Source organism: Sturnus vulgaris, chromosome 11 (genome assembly GCF_052056855.1).
Source record: "Sturnus vulgaris isolate bStuVul1 chromosome 11, bStuVul1.hap1, whole genome shotgun sequence".
Classification (NCBI taxonomy): Eukaryota; Metazoa; Chordata; class Aves; order Passeriformes; family Sturnidae; genus Sturnus; species Sturnus vulgaris.
In genome coordinates this window covers 12,345,227-12,360,812 of record NC_142253.1, presented here as the reverse complement: position 1 = coordinate 12,360,812, position 15,586 = coordinate 12,345,227, and the positions used below count along the sequence as shown (strand labels likewise).

Below are 15,586 nucleotides of genomic sequence, written 5' to 3'. Positions count from 1 at the left end.
AAAAGAAAATTCACACTGCCAATATTTAGAAAAATAACAACAGTTATCTCTGTGGAAAGGAATGACTGAAATACCTACTTTTCAAGCACAGAATTTTGGGAGTGCTGTTTCAATTAAGTAAAAGTTGTTTACATATGAAATGTTGAGTTTACCTCACAGCCACAAAAGTCCTGAAGAAAATAAGCAAAGCACTGGATGACATTAATGTGTTTCTGGCAATCTTTACTGGAATAGCAGATGAACACTTTTGGCCGGGGACGAAGTCTTTCCACATGGACACCTGCAGCATATGCTGAAGATTCTGAGCTCTCCTCATCTAGATGGGAATAGATATTTTCTAAAGTGCAAGAGAAAAGAGAATTCACACTATAAAGCTTGATTTTGTTTTGGGTTTTTATTACTTTTGTAGTTTTTTTACTAATGCATACAGTGATGTTTGAGGTTTTTTCCTAGACATTTTCCTCTCATGAAAAACAAAAGTTGTACACACTCTATTTATCCAGCTTAAGAGTTGCTGCATGTGGAATACACTTCCAAAGTTAAATGTGCAGTTATTTCTGTCCAACTCAGAAAACACAAAGAAGGTTTATTTTATAGGTACAATGAGGTTGTTTCACCTTTATTCAGTTTCAACAGTCTTCAAATCTCTGTTCAAATACTATAAGCCTAAAGATGTATCATCTTCAAGAGTTTCCTGTCTAATGAAGTCTCTTGTTAAAACCCAAACCACAACATAAGTCAGGTAAGAATATCAAACTCCAGGTCCACAGACCCTTTCATTATATCATACAGGATTTCTCTAGTGTATGATACACACTCGTGTTTGGACATTAATTTGACATTAATTTGAATTAAGATATGATTAATTTAAATCAAAATAGCTATTGTGTTTTTCCTTGCATAGATGCTTTTATGCTGGAACATGAAAGTCTGGCCTTATGCCAGACTAATTCAATCTAGTTCTACAGCTGATTAAGCTAATTTGGAATAAAGTATGAGTATTTCAAAATACAAATATCCATCTAGGGATTCAATTCAGAACAATTCATCAGGAATAACTATTCTGGAACAACTCTCTCTGCAGACAAATCCTCAGTGATTTGTCTGGGTTTTTTGTTGGAACTGTGCTAGCTGTGAGCAAAGGGATAACTAGAGAAGACCAGAAGGTAAAAGGATTTAACCCAGCTGGCATAGAGCACTTGCAGTATATCTCAGTGCCAAAATTCAGGTGGATGACACAGATATGTGAGGTTTGGAGAAGTAATCTCTTTTTCCATTATTCATGAAACCACATGATTCTCTAAATTCAATATAAAAAGCCAATGTATTTTTAACATTTAAATGTATCAAGTGTTGCTTGCCAACTCCTGGATACAGAAGAGAAGTCAGCAAGGAGGGATGGAATCTAAAAACATCTGCAAGCAGGACTTAGAGTAAACTCAGGAAGATGGTTTAGAATAAATGGTAAAGGCAACTTCCAGGAAAGTGAGCATATGTGGAATAGCAGCTACAGACAGTACAGACAGACATAATTCCAGACAGCACTGTGAATTGTATTGACATCACATGGCTTTACTTTCCTTCTGATTTAAAATAAATATGAATTAGATATTTCTGAGTAAAATAAGGGAATGCTTAAAACATGTCCATTTACAAATCTGTTTGTGATCTACATGGTCACATAGTACTTTCTCAAAGAAAAAGAAATATGAAATAAAATGTTTTTTCCAATATTGCTTTTGTTCTCTCCTTTCTACAGTGAAGTCTTGATCTGTGACACAATACTGTCTAGGCAACCAATTATCATCAAACACTGATTAAGAATATGCTACAAGTTTCAACACAAAAAAGACTGAGGGGAGGAAGGACAGAGAAATAGAACATAAAGCTTTTCAGAAAAAGGTATTTCTGGAGTTAACCATCAATTAAGACTGTTCAGGTTGCAGAAGCAGATCTTTAAATGGAACTGGGCACTAATAAAGCCTTACCTTGCTGTTTCTTGCGGCACATCACTGTGAAAAGCGTGGCAAATGCAGAGATGACAACCAAGGGGACAGTGATGGCAATGGCTCTGATCGGGCCAGCCCACGGGGAGTGCACTTGGCAAAAGAAAACAGAATTAGCCACATGCAAATCAACTGTACTACAATTATCTAAACAAATGTTCTCACTGGGAATGCAAAACTGCTGCAGTACTCTATTATCGGGTAATTGTTGAAGATACACTAAGCTCAAATATCACGTTCTGCTCCATTTCAAATTAGGTTTTATGGTGGCTGCCCCAATGCAACAGCATCAGAGTAACTCTCACAAGCCCCAGGGGAGCAATCCTGTGACAAATAATTTTGATGAGATATGCAGTGGTCATTTGGACCTGACATGTTTTGGTTCCAGGGTGCTGAACTGGCCACTTAGAAAGAACTGCCTTCCTGCAGGGACCACCCTTAGCCACGTGCATTAGGATTCAGTGCATTTTATCCACTGCCTCCACCTGTGGCTGTTTTGAGGCTGCAGTTACACTCTGAAATCCCTGTTTAGCTTCTCAAAACCAGGTCTGATTCATAGGCATGTGAAGCATTCACCTGACAGGCCCTCCAGACTGCTCAGTTTGGTACCAGGGCAGAAGGACACAGGTGATGTGTTTAGGCTGCTCCCACAGCTCCATTACAGTATCTCCACACTATTGCACTCTCAGTTATATGCAATTATCATTCCCCATTTCCACATATACAACAAAAGCCACTTTCCCACAAAGATTTCCAGTGATAGATTGATCTAAACTCCACTAAATATAAATGTAAAGAGATGCACATGTGTATGCTCAAGTGTGCATCTCTTTTTTTATTAGGTCAAAAAAGCACAGCACAATTATCTCAATAGTCTCGATTATGGCAAACAGACAAAGGTCAAACAGAGACTTATTTCCAACATAATTAAAACTGATTCTAAATTAATACTCTAAGTTAGTATATTGCTTAAAAAACAGAATTCATACCTGGTTTTAGCGCATAGTGCATTGTTTTCCTTGTTGTATTAGTGTCATCAACCAGCTTGGAAAAGTAAAAGATTAATTTTATTTTCTGCAATATGAAAATAACTGTAACAGCTTTTATGACCAAATGTGAAGAAAGTTACTGTTCAAATAGTTAAAACTAATAAGCAGCACAAACTAGTATAATAAAAATTGCCCAAGAAACAAAATTCCAATTAAAAAAAATAAAAATCCAAGTCCAAGAATTATGCAGTCCCACAACTTCAGTTTTAAGGCACAGCTCAAAGTGCTGCATACTCAGGGAAGCAATGGACAGGTCAAGAACATTCTGATGCCTTAAGATTTTAGCCTTTGTATTTTTCAAATCCTGTACTGCAAGAGTGCAGAACTTTAAACTCCATATAAAGTGCTGTTAACTGTCTTCATATTTTGGTTAGACAAAACAATCCCCCTGGGTCTGTAACTCAAGGACACCCTACAGCCTCAGGCGCTGAAAAGTATAAACAAAAGTGAATTGGTGAGGAGCAAACTAGGGGAATATGACTTTGTTACCTGAAGCTGTAATTGGAGGATTAATCCCTGATATGTAAATGGACTAAACTTTTATCTGTCTGAAAAAAGTCATGACCATTGTCCATTTTGGGTGTAGCCCACTGGGGAGAGGCTTCATCTGCCCTTAATGTACCAGCAGGCTCTCCGTTAAATACATCTGCTTTTATTCTTCTAACTTTGTCTGGCCTCTGTTTCTAGGTAAGCCCAAAAAAGGCATCATTCTAGAAAATTGCCCAAGTTACTTCAGCAGGGATACCTGAAGTTCAATTCTACCAGTGTGATTTGAAATATTTGAATTTTACTCCATTTTGTCATCAACATATTCATTTAGGTGTTGTACAAAAGACTGTTTAGAAATCTTACCTCAATGATATAATCCCCTGGAGAAACGTTCTGAAGAACACAACTTGTAGTGTCCGTGTTCTGCTCCTACATCAAAGAAAGAATATTTGCAAGCAATTCACATACTTTTAAAACCTAATAAAGAATTCACATTAATTTAGAAATAGGCAGTGCACTCTTGTATTAACATACCTTAAACAAGCAAAACTAAGTCTGCCCATTCACTTACACAGTTGTCTGCCTCAGAACTAACTTGTGTTATCCAGGTCCAGTGGAGTTTTGACTGATGAGTGCTATCACAGCACAACTGTTATTTACATAAATAGCTCCAAATAGCTTTACAATTTTAAAACTGATACTATTTTCTATTAAGTTTTTTAAGTTTCTGTAAGACCTTAGAACACTTCATGTCAATAGGTTTTGTCCTTTTAAGAGCTGCAAAACTCAGCCACGTACCTGTTTGCAGGTCTTTTGCTTAAACAGCCCTTCATGCTTCAGTTTGTAGTGAAGAAAGTAGTACCTAAACCCAAAGTTGTGAGGTGCATGATCAAAGGACACTTGCATGTTAAAACCTTGCTGGGTAACATTCACATTCCTTGGCTTCCAGTCTGTCAGAGGAGATATTAATGAATCACAAAATGACTCTTCAAGTACAGAATTTTTTTTTAAGATTAATATATAGAAATATTACATTTTACTTACAAGGTTTGCAGACAAGGTTTTCTGGCTGTAGCAACAATTCACATGCTACAAATATACAGAAAATTATTAATTATACAGTATCACACTGCTATGCTATTTCAACAGAAAAATAACAAGGGCAAAAAGAGAGAGTTCATCATTTTAAATACCCCCACTTCTTTCCCAGACTCTAATATGCCTGGACTAAATGCATTCTGCAAACTTAACTCCTTTGTTATTATTTCAAGTTCCTTCTCATCTTTACATGAGAAGCAGAGATCCATTAATTTGAATGTCACATTTTTTAGTGATATAAAAAGGATAACACCAGGAACAGCACACCAGGAGAGGAAGTTAAAACTAGTCTTAAATATATTTACTCAGAATAAATAAGTATGCTGAGCACTACTACCAATGGCATAGTGGTCTGCATTAACAGACAGACTTGAAAACACCTTAAGCAATTTTTATAGGGGAAAAAAAAACTTAGCAGGACAAATATCAACAGTTCACCTCAAAGGGTACCTGCAGTTTCTCCCCATACTGCGTGAGCACTGAGGAGCTTATTAAAATTTCTTCTCTCTACCTCCAGTGAGAATTGCTAAGTAATTGAGAGAAATTCAACTTGATCTGCTGCTATCTAATTTTAGATGTCCTCCTCTACATCTGTCTTTAGACAGCTGTTTTTAAATTTTAATCTCAAAAGCAAAAACCAGCCTGCCCTTCCTCACAATGTCCAGAGAGGAGCAAACAATCTTCAAGAGTTAACTGAGAACCACGAGAACAAGCCTGCTCTAGGCAAACCTGAGATCATCTCGGGTCTCTGAGACTTCTCTGGTTGCTGCCTAACACTTATGATCACACACCACTGATTTATCTATGGCATGCAAATTCTTTCTGCTTAACATCCAGATCTTCCTTCCACAACAATGTCAGCAACTACTTAACCCAGACTCCTCCAACATCATCATCCACTACATTCCTTTGCTGGGAAAACCAGAACATGGAGGGGAGGCTCACTGAAGAGATGATATGCAATACTATATAAAATGCAACACTATATTATATGCAATACTTACATCTAGTTCGGAAGAAAAACGGGTGATAATTACTTTCATTTTTAATGGAAGGAAAAGGAACAATCTTTACAAAGTAATCTGTCTCAAATTTCAAGTTTAAAAAGGCCTGGGACTCCATTCCCTACAAAAAAACCAAGATTGCAAAATCAACTATCACAGCTGAAAGTATTTTTCAAAACAAGCCCACAATTTTGCAATCAAAGGCTGAGATTAATACATTAAGAAGCCTTTTTCTACCCCTCTTTTCCAAACTGACATGAGGAATCTCAATACATAGTTGGATGTAGACTATTACAGATGTGCATTTTTACTCCAGTCACCAAAATGACAGTTCCCAACTTCAGGAAAGTTTATATCAAAAGAAACAAGATCTGTCTCTAAAGCAACAATTATCATTAATTTCACCAATAATACTTTTGGGAACCAACCAACTTTTGCACAAGGGCATGGAGCAATAGGACAAGGGGGAATGGCTTCAAACTGAGAGAGGGTAGGGTTAGATTAGAGGCTGGGTTAGATATTGGAAGAAATTCTTGAGTGTGAAGGAAGTGAGGCCCTGGCACAGGCTGCACAGAGGAGCTGTGAGTGCCCCATCCCTCCAGGTGCTCCAGGCCAGGCTGGATGGGACTTGGAGCCAGCTGGGATAGTGGGAGGTGTCCCTGCCCATGGCAGATGGGCTGGAACTGGATGACCTTCAGTGACCCAAACCATTCTAGGATGATAAACACTTTCGAGACCACTCACACAGTCAAACAACACTGAAACTTTTCTTGAAACAAAGCACTTACTGTTCTTTTAAAACTGGGGCTGAGCTGCTTTGGATCTTTTAAAACCATCTGCTGGCATTGTCTTCCCTCTGATTTTAACTCCTCAAGTATTACTCGAAATCCCTTCAGGTATTCAATCCCTACAAACAGCAGGGAATTTAAACACAAAATTACTATTTCAAAATGCATAATGTGGTATTTTATGTAATTTGAATATATTTCACTTGGCTTTAAAAATAAAACTTATCAGTCATATGAAATATGTTTGTATTTAATATCTGCTGCTGTCAGTTCTGCATATCCCATCTTGCCTATCTAGAATTCAGTCTTTGGCAAAGGCTACAATCACTGTTTACTTGTGTAATGCTTTCAACAGAGGGGCCCCTTGTCTCATCTGGGGTTTCCAAATTATCACTGCAATGTAAGTTACCAGTACCTTCTTCACCTTCAGAAATACTTCATAGTAACTTCACATTTCCATTTTAACAAACAAATACAGTATTTTTGCTGGAAAATTATAGAAATATTCCTTTATAAATTTTACTATCACCTCTGAGACTTCCAGATTAAAATGGTAACAATTGTTACAACTTCTCTAGTTCTAGTACAGTAAGGGCTCACAGAAAACTTGACTTAAATGGAATGGAATTTATTCCAGTGCATGTATACTTCCAGTTACTCATAACTGCTGCCAGAACTACACCCATTTTGTTCAAGTTACTCTAGTACGACTTAGCACAGTGTCTTTACAATGTTCTCATCACAGAATTACTTCATGATGTGACTCAGTTTAGTCACAGTGATGTGAATATCCCAGGAAAATGCCAGTTTTACCCTGTGACAGTTTTGTGGCTCAGGTATCAAAGGCACTGCACAGCTCTTGGATTCTCACTACTCCATCTAATTGCATCTCTTCTATAGCATTACACATCAATGCATCAATGACACAGCTTTTGTAAGCTAAATACCATATAAATCAAAATGGACTCATTTCAGTTTATGCTATGCTTGTCAACCCAAAAAATAAATTCCCAAATGTATCATTTCCACATTTTCCACCACCTCCTCTGGTTCACTAGTTCCATGGGTTTGTGTGTTTTGATTAATGTTGTATAATTTTGTAGAAGATAAAGTGTTGCCAATCATGTTCTTAGCATTCTATGGAACAAAAGCACTATTTGTCCTTACACGAGGACCCTGACAGAGAAGGTGTCCAGTTCCCATGTCACCCGAGATGTCTGAACAGCAGCTCTGTCCTCAAACTGTCCAAAGGATTAACCTCTGGTCATTACAAGAACACCAGGCTTTGTTTCCCATGGATGTTTCATTCATCCAGTCTGCAGCTGAAGATTAGTAAATGCCTTCAACTGCACAGTTCTGCAGAATTCAGTGGAATTTTCACATATTCTTTTAAAGCCCAGAAATAAGTTTCTCAGTGGAAATGGATTTCTGCACATCCTCAATTTTGGACACTACTGCTCTAGTGGGCAACAAGATACAAGACAACAAGATACTTCAAGTGACATTGAAGTAATTAAGGAATACTCTTAATCACCAGACCTGGCAAGGAAACACATTAAAAGTTTGCACAGCTGTGATTAAATAATGTTTTCCATCTGTAAGACAATCTGCATCTTAAAGAACCTTTAAAGTGTATCAGGAACTAAACTCAATCAATGCCACTGAAATGCATCAAAGCCTTAGGGCACAAAATGAAACCAGGGACAGTTGCACAGCTCTGAAGAGCAGGAATTGAGTAAACTGGGATAGAAAAAAGCAGTGTATGGGTGCAGAGAACATCCTAGTTTCAAGAGTGTTTTTGAAGCAAGCCAGAAAAAATAGGAGCTTTGCAAAGGTTTTAAGAATTCCTTTCTTCTTAGGCAGTTTGTATCAACGATTCCAAGCATAATTTAATTATTTGACTTAATACCTATGAGCAGGAAGTTATTACCAAACCCATGATGAATGAGTCCATTTCCCTCTAGAACTTACCAATAGCATTTGCTGTCCAAAGGATCATCACAGCCACCTGCTCCTGGCATGCAAACTGACTGATAGTGATGTTCTGCACATCTCCAATCACGTGTCTTCCCACTGAACTCAAGTATGGAGTGCAGTCTAAAAATACGGACAAATAAACACTTTTAGAAAAACATTCTGGCTGACATTAAGTTCCCTAGCATGTCTTCAAGACTGAGCAAATAAAACTACCAGTGCATTATTTTCTGTAAGTACTACACAGCAAATCTAGATGAAGTTTTTGTCTCCACACTCAAAAACTCACAAAACTTCACAAATCTTTGAGCACAACCACTTCCACTGGTTGCCAACCCATAGCTCACAGGACTCCCAAGGATATTACCAGTTTATACACCAGTGTAACCTGTACCACATCACAAGTTTTGGGATTCCCAAAATCCTTTTTTTCCTTGTAGTTGTTCAAAATAATATGAAGACTGACATTAATTTTGTTCATGTACAGTGCTCAAAGCAAGACAATGTTGATGAATGATCAGGCACATATGAGAACAATAAACCATGTGAAGCTTGAGAACTGCTCAAGAAGAGCTTTTAACCACAATGCTGCTTGATCCTGACCACAAAGACCCCACTGCTTAAATCCCTCTCCTCTCTGCCTTCCATTCTGCAGCCACATCCCTACACACCACTTCACTGCCACTGGAGTCACTCAGGACTGGCTGTGTCTTGCTCTCCTCACAAAACACACTGCAAACTACAGCACCACAGCTTTAGCTTTAATTAAGAAAACAAAATATAAACAAAAGATCGCTGAGTTTGTTGTTGTTTTTGTTTTCAATAGAAGAAAACAACCCCAAATGTTGTAACTTTTAAAGCTTTACAATATTTAGGTTCATATTTTGTGGCAGGAAGAGAAGTAGCAGGCAGGGAATTCACTCGTTGTGGAGCACAGTATACATGCAGATGGGTGTGCAAAAACAAACATTCTGTTTCTGAACTAGTGAAACCAACAAAATCCAGAAGAAATTGATCAGTAGATTGTATATTACTGACTGATGACTAATTAAAAAAAACTGAGATCATTTATATGGTGTATATATTCATCTATACAGAGCTTGTAGAAAAGAAACATGAAAAATCAAGTGCTATGATACGCCAGTACAGGAAATTTGAATTTAATTCAGAGGTGTGATCTTGAAGGCAAGGAAAGAAAAATTATTAACTGTAAAAGAGATTTAGAAAATGGCTTTTTACTGTGAATAACCATGGCAAGGGGTCTTTTCTATAACTGTCACAGACATAGGAATAGAACACTGTACAACTCTGCCTTCTACAAAAGCTGGGAGGTTGGTTCTGACTCCAGTGTTTGTAGAATTCAGTTGCTATGAGTGAACTCAGTGACAGCATGAACTTCCTCTTAGGAGGATAGAGGATCTCTTTCAATGGAAAGTTTGAAGTAACTGGGTTCTGCTAGGTCTGGATCTAATTAATAGCAAACCCAAGATTCTGGATCCTGGTTACCAGAATTTTATGGTCAAATGACAATTTGCCAAAATGGAATATAGCACAAATGCCTGAAGTTTGACTGCAAGTCACTGATTTCTAGTTATAAAGAACAACAGTTTTAGGAAGAAAACAGCAGGGAAAAATCACACTTTTTAGGAAATCACTTCTTTTACTTGAATACAAGTGACGTACTAAAAAATGCACACATTTATTTTTCACCTGAATAAATAATCCAACAAACTAATTTAGCATCATAAAACAGTTTCCTAGAATTGCTCTGTGGCAAAATAAGAGCCTTTAAACCACAGCCAAGAGGCCAAATTCTCTTTTGTGCTGGCTTATTAAAGGCAAATACATATTTCCATACCATGTGAGCTCTTTAGTCTTCATATCAGCAAACTCCTTCCCCAGTCCTGCACAACTCAAGTAACTCATTTGTCCAGGAAGCACAGAGTGCCAGCAGAATTGTGAATTAATACTTCTCATTGGTTAAACACAGTTTCTAGTGCCAGAATTAATGGAAAAACCATGACACAAACTGGGATTTAAACAGACTCATTGTGTTAACTAAAAGTGGAGATCTCTGTTCTGACTGGTACCATTTCCTAGTTTCCTTTATGTAGATAAAAAAAAAAAATCATACTTCTTTTGTAGTGATCACCTACATCTTGTACAATCTGACACACTTTAAGTATTAAGATCAAATTAGATTAAAAAAAATTCACAGTGAAGGACTGCAAATTCAGAAATTAACATAAAAATAGAGGAACAAAAGGATGATCAGAATGAAACAAATCACTATTATTAGGTTTCCTGATGCATGCTCTCAATAATGAAACTTTACCTACATTCTGCATCTGAAGTAATTTCTTTGGGTAGGCAGAACAAAACACCTCTGACTTGCACTGGCATTAAAATAAACATTGTTTTAATGTAAATTAGGACCTTGTGTTGACTGAGTTTATATTGATGATGGCCACTAGCTGCCCACATAAAGATAAATTCTTAATGTAGTTGGCAGTCCTGCTCTGACAACTAGACAGGAAAGATGATAAAACACCTAAAACAACTCCTTACAATAAGATACAGACATTTAGCAGATGTTTGAAGAGGTCTGAAATTACTGCTGCAACCTGCTTACCACTCTTACTGTGCCAGAGATTACTTTGTTCTCAGTTTAGCTGCAGAACACACGTCTGCTACAGCTCTAAACCACCTGTACTGCAAACACAGAGCAGTTTTCCATTGGCCTGGGCCCTGAAGACTGCAGCTAATGAAAAGTTCCCACTGATTCAACTAAATTAAAAGATGCTATTCGATATTCATCCTTACAAAGACAATTTTTAATATATTACCTGTATACAAACTACACATTTTCTACCTCAAGACACCCATTACGTCATTTTAACCCAAAATTACACATCAGCAAAAAGCTGCATAAAGCTCAAAATAATCCTTTCCAATGTCTTTGCATGTACTGAACCTTTCAACGACTATATTTTTCACAGAATAAAATAATTTTCTATAATGTTCCAGTCAAATACTGAGCAAATTATGTAGGCCAACCTGAAAGAGAAACTACTACACATTGTTGGATAGTTTTATTATCAGTGAGACACAGAAGGAGAAGATCCACCAGACCCAGCAGACACAAATTTCTGGATTTTAAAATTATGTCAATATTGAAGAACTTAGGCCATTCTTAAAGCCACTTTAAGAGACATGTTGCTATATATTGACAACTGTGATGGAGTCCTTAATTCCATCAATACAGTGAATATAGTGCAAATTTTCAACTTACTGTCATATTTAAAGGTGATGTTGAATAGTCCATTGTTCTTTGTGACTGATGACAGCCCCTGTAGAGAAAAACCAAAGAGAAAGGAAAATCTGAATGTCGTATTTGCATGAAGATATGAAACTGTGGTTGAAGTAGTATGATCTGCCCAGTAGATGGGAATCACAGAAGCTTATTTTTGGAAGAAAATTTTGTGATATTCCCAACTTCCAGCATCTAGGTGAATTGTGTATGTACAAAAATCATCCCTTTAATCAAGGTTTAATGAGAAATTGGAGAGGGGAGAGAAGAGAAGAGAAGAGAAGAGAAGAGAAGAGAAGAGAAGAGAAGAGAAGAGAAGAGAAGAGAAGAGAAGAGAAGAGAAGAGAAGAGAAGAGAAGAGAAGAGAAGAGAAGAGAAGAGAAGAGAAGAGAAGAGAAGAGAAGAGAAGAGAAGAGAAGAGAAGAGAAGAGAAGAGAAGAGAAGAGAAGAGAAGAGAAGAGAAGAGAAGAGAAGAGAAGAGAAGAGAAGAGAAGAGCCAAGGAGCTGCTTTACACTCCACAGCTGTGAAAAAGAATATCAGAAGTTCCAAGAGAGACATTGCAGAAACCCATTATGCTACCACAGACACCTTCTTCTTTTATCAAATACTGTTAATACTGCAAACTGAAGACCAAGCAGAGAACTACTCTGCTAAGGGGAAATCCAAGTTGATGAGTCTGCTGTCTCTTCTCTACTTAGAGAAAAGAACTTTGGCCCTCAGATATGCAATATCTTCCCCTTCAGAAAGCACTGAAATAGTTTTGAAACACAAAATGTAGCATCAGCCTCACAAGACACAAAGCTGAAAACTGGAATTCTGATTCTTATGATACAATATCATTCCCTGAAAGGCAAAATACATCATATTTACCATTAGCTTTAAAAAAATACCACCCATTTACATAGAATTATATCTGGGTTCACTTGCTACAATGCAAACAGCAAAAATCAGTATAAAAAGCCTGCAGCAATATTTCGATGTTGTCAGGATCATGCCTGAGCACTCCCTGTGTGTCTCTCCAGTCAGACCCAGGTATGTACAAAGAAAAACAAGGTAGGAGTTGTCAAGTTAAAAAAAAAAAATAAAACACTTCCTAAAGGATGAAAGCAATTCAGACTTTGATAGTATTGTTACAAGTTAAATTTGTAATCTCACTTTCTTCTTAGGTGGCTTTTAATTGTTTAAGTTTGATTTAGTTTGGCATTGAACCAGCTGTTATTACAAAAATGCTTCCTGAAACAGGAAGGAGTCTTTCTTTTGAGTTGTAACTTTTCTATTAATAGCTGTTCTAGTCTGACTCACTTTCTATTTCTCTAATCTTTATTAAATATCATTTAACTTATAGTAAAACAAAGATATGATTTGATTTTAAAAATCACAAGAAAAGTAACTACTGACTTTTTATAAAAGGAGATTAACCATCAAATCAATTGATACTTGTCTTCCTTTTGTCCTAGAGTTATAGTTTTGGGAGACATAAATTTTACCAAACTCCACAGAAAATGAGCATATGTATTTTAATTCATTAGACAGGAATTTTATATGCTATATTAAAATTAAAAGGCAACACTTTTTTAATCGCATTTCTCCTGAGATTATGGTGACATAACAAAATATGGAACAGTATAAGCATAAATAAATATACCACAAGCCTTGATAATTTAGATGCAAAGAGAGACATAACATAAGCTAAACTCTGCTGAACTTATGCAGCACATGAGATTTACTAGTGGCAAAAATTTGCTCCCAAGTGTAAAAAAGGTACAAAAAAGCTGCAGTAATTAGTGAGAGTTGGTTTGAGAGTTTGGGTTACCCCAAAATATTGAATAATTGTTATACTAGTTCTAAGTTAAAACATGTGAGCTACTCAGATAATTTCATCATGCTCAGCTCTAGTATTCATCCCTCAGGTACTTACTGCTGTGAGTTTAAAAATATATTCTTCCAGGAAGCATTCCCTTGGTTTTGAATTAAAGTAATTGTGCTATTTAGGTGGCTTATAGCTAGGAGAACTTGTTTAGAGCATCTTACTTCAAAACTATAAACATTAATGTTATGGCCTCAGGGCTCTAAATTCTTAGCTAATTGTCCCTGCCATGGCAGGGGGTTGGAATTAGATGATCTTGAAGGTTCCTTCCAACTCAAACCATTCTGTGATTCTATTAACCACGTGATTCTGTGATTAATTAACCACGAACATTTGTTGAATTTCCATTTGTTTAATTTAATTTTTTTTGAACCTTGCTAGAAAGAATGCCTTTGTGTCCTGGAGCTTTGCCTACAAAATCCCTGTGGTCTACTTCTATACATGTGGACTGAGAAGAAATACACAGGAAAGAAAACAGCCAAAACATCTTTTCTGAAGAACTCTAGACCACTGATCTTTAAACAGGTAATCAAAGTTGAAATGCACACATATTAAATTACAAATAGCATTATTTGTCAAAAAGCTGGGGAAGCAGAGGAGGCATTAGCCACATTAAATCTCACATTATGTGAGCTCCACAGAAAACACTATAAGCTAAAATCCAAATCCTGTATCTATATTGGGCCAAGCAAGCTGGGAAGAATCTCCATCACACATCACATAGCTCAAATCACAGAGACCAGTGCTGGATCTGCTCCTCAATCCATATAAACAGCCTGAATAATTAAGGCTAAGATCCCCAGATATCCTAAGTCAGCACAGATCTAAATAAGACCAATGCACATCATCTCCTGAAGAATGAACAGCTCATTTGGATGTTCAAAGCATTTCATTTTAAACATCCATCTTTCAACATGAAAGAGCACAAAAATCAATAAAATACAAAGACTATATTATATGACGTTAACTTCTTTGTTTTTATTTTTCTAATGCCCAACCCTCATTTATAGTAACAGCTCAGTAATGAAATGCACTTATGACAACTCTTTCACCCATTACTAGGCCAGAGAGGAACAAAGTTAGGATAACATATCCAGAAATAAATCTAAAATGAAATTTGTAACCACAGGAACTAATTGTGCCTCTCCAAGAGAAGTTAAATTTAACTAATGTCTGCCGCCAGAGGCATAAATTAAATACAATTGAATGAAATGAAAACTCGGTTTTATTTTATTGAACTTTTCCCTCTTCTTTTTATGTTGTTTATAGAACACATAGTGTTTCATATAGAACATGTAGTGTTTCATATTTGAAGGAAGCATCTATTTTTTATATCTGGCAATTCCTGCCAGAGATGGCATTGGTGATAGAAATGGATGGGTGATTTCAGAATAGTTCTGTAACTAATCCTTATTACAAACAATATTGAAATATACTCTAACATTCTTCTGTTGAGCAAACACTCATTCAAGAAAGCCAATTTATATGTGTGACTGTCAGGCAGCCACTTGAACATAAATAGTGGGAAACAGAGAGAGATGCTAGCACTAATTACAGCAATCTGGTAAAGGAGGTAGGAAATCACTACCCCTCCAGCACAGCCCTGTGCAGCAGACCAAAACAGTAATCATGATTCATCTTTCATATGTTGTTCATCAAGGCACACATGGTCCTAATTTCACACTCCCATGAGGCAAACTGAAGGGACAATTGTTTTTGAACTTTAGCATCAAGATGAATAATCAATGTTTATCATACTCATTGCTCAGAAAAACAAGGGCTTTATATTTGACATCTGCTCTTCTTGTTCTAAAGCTTTACTGATGCTTTCAACCAAGTAAAAATATTTTCTATTTCTAGAGTCATCAGTAAAATTAGGAACCATCTATATTATTTAGATGCCTTCATTTTGAATTGCTTTGAATTATCTGTATTATTTAGATGCCTTCATTTTGAATTGCTTTCAAGAGAATACAACAAAATACATAATCCATGTTGAT

The 15,586-nt window shown here is 36.6% G+C and overlaps 1 protein-coding gene across 1 annotated transcript in view; it reads right to left on the bottom strand.

The window, feature by feature from the left end:
• The window catches only part of IL17RD (interleukin 17 receptor D), a 43,396-nt gene that overhangs the window by 7,964 nt on the left and 19,846 nt on the right, over positions 1-15,586 (bottom strand). The window contains exons 2-11 of the mRNA XM_014893062.2: positions 11,701-11,758; positions 8,406-8,531; positions 6,435-6,553; positions 5,647-5,767; positions 4,589-4,633; positions 4,343-4,494; positions 3,908-3,973; positions 2,996-3,050; positions 1,989-2,099; positions 153-337 (exon numbers count right to left, since the gene is read on the bottom strand). Of these exons, the coding sequence (XP_014748548.2) occupies positions 153-337; positions 1,989-2,099; positions 2,996-3,050; positions 3,908-3,973; positions 4,343-4,494; positions 4,589-4,633; positions 5,647-5,767; positions 6,435-6,553; positions 8,406-8,433 (882 nt within the window). The 5' untranslated portion in view covers positions 8,434-8,531; positions 11,701-11,758. The remainder of the gene's footprint in view (positions 1-152; positions 338-1,988; positions 2,100-2,995; positions 3,051-3,907; positions 3,974-4,342; positions 4,495-4,588; positions 4,634-5,646; positions 5,768-6,434; positions 6,554-8,405; positions 8,532-11,700; positions 11,759-15,586) is intronic.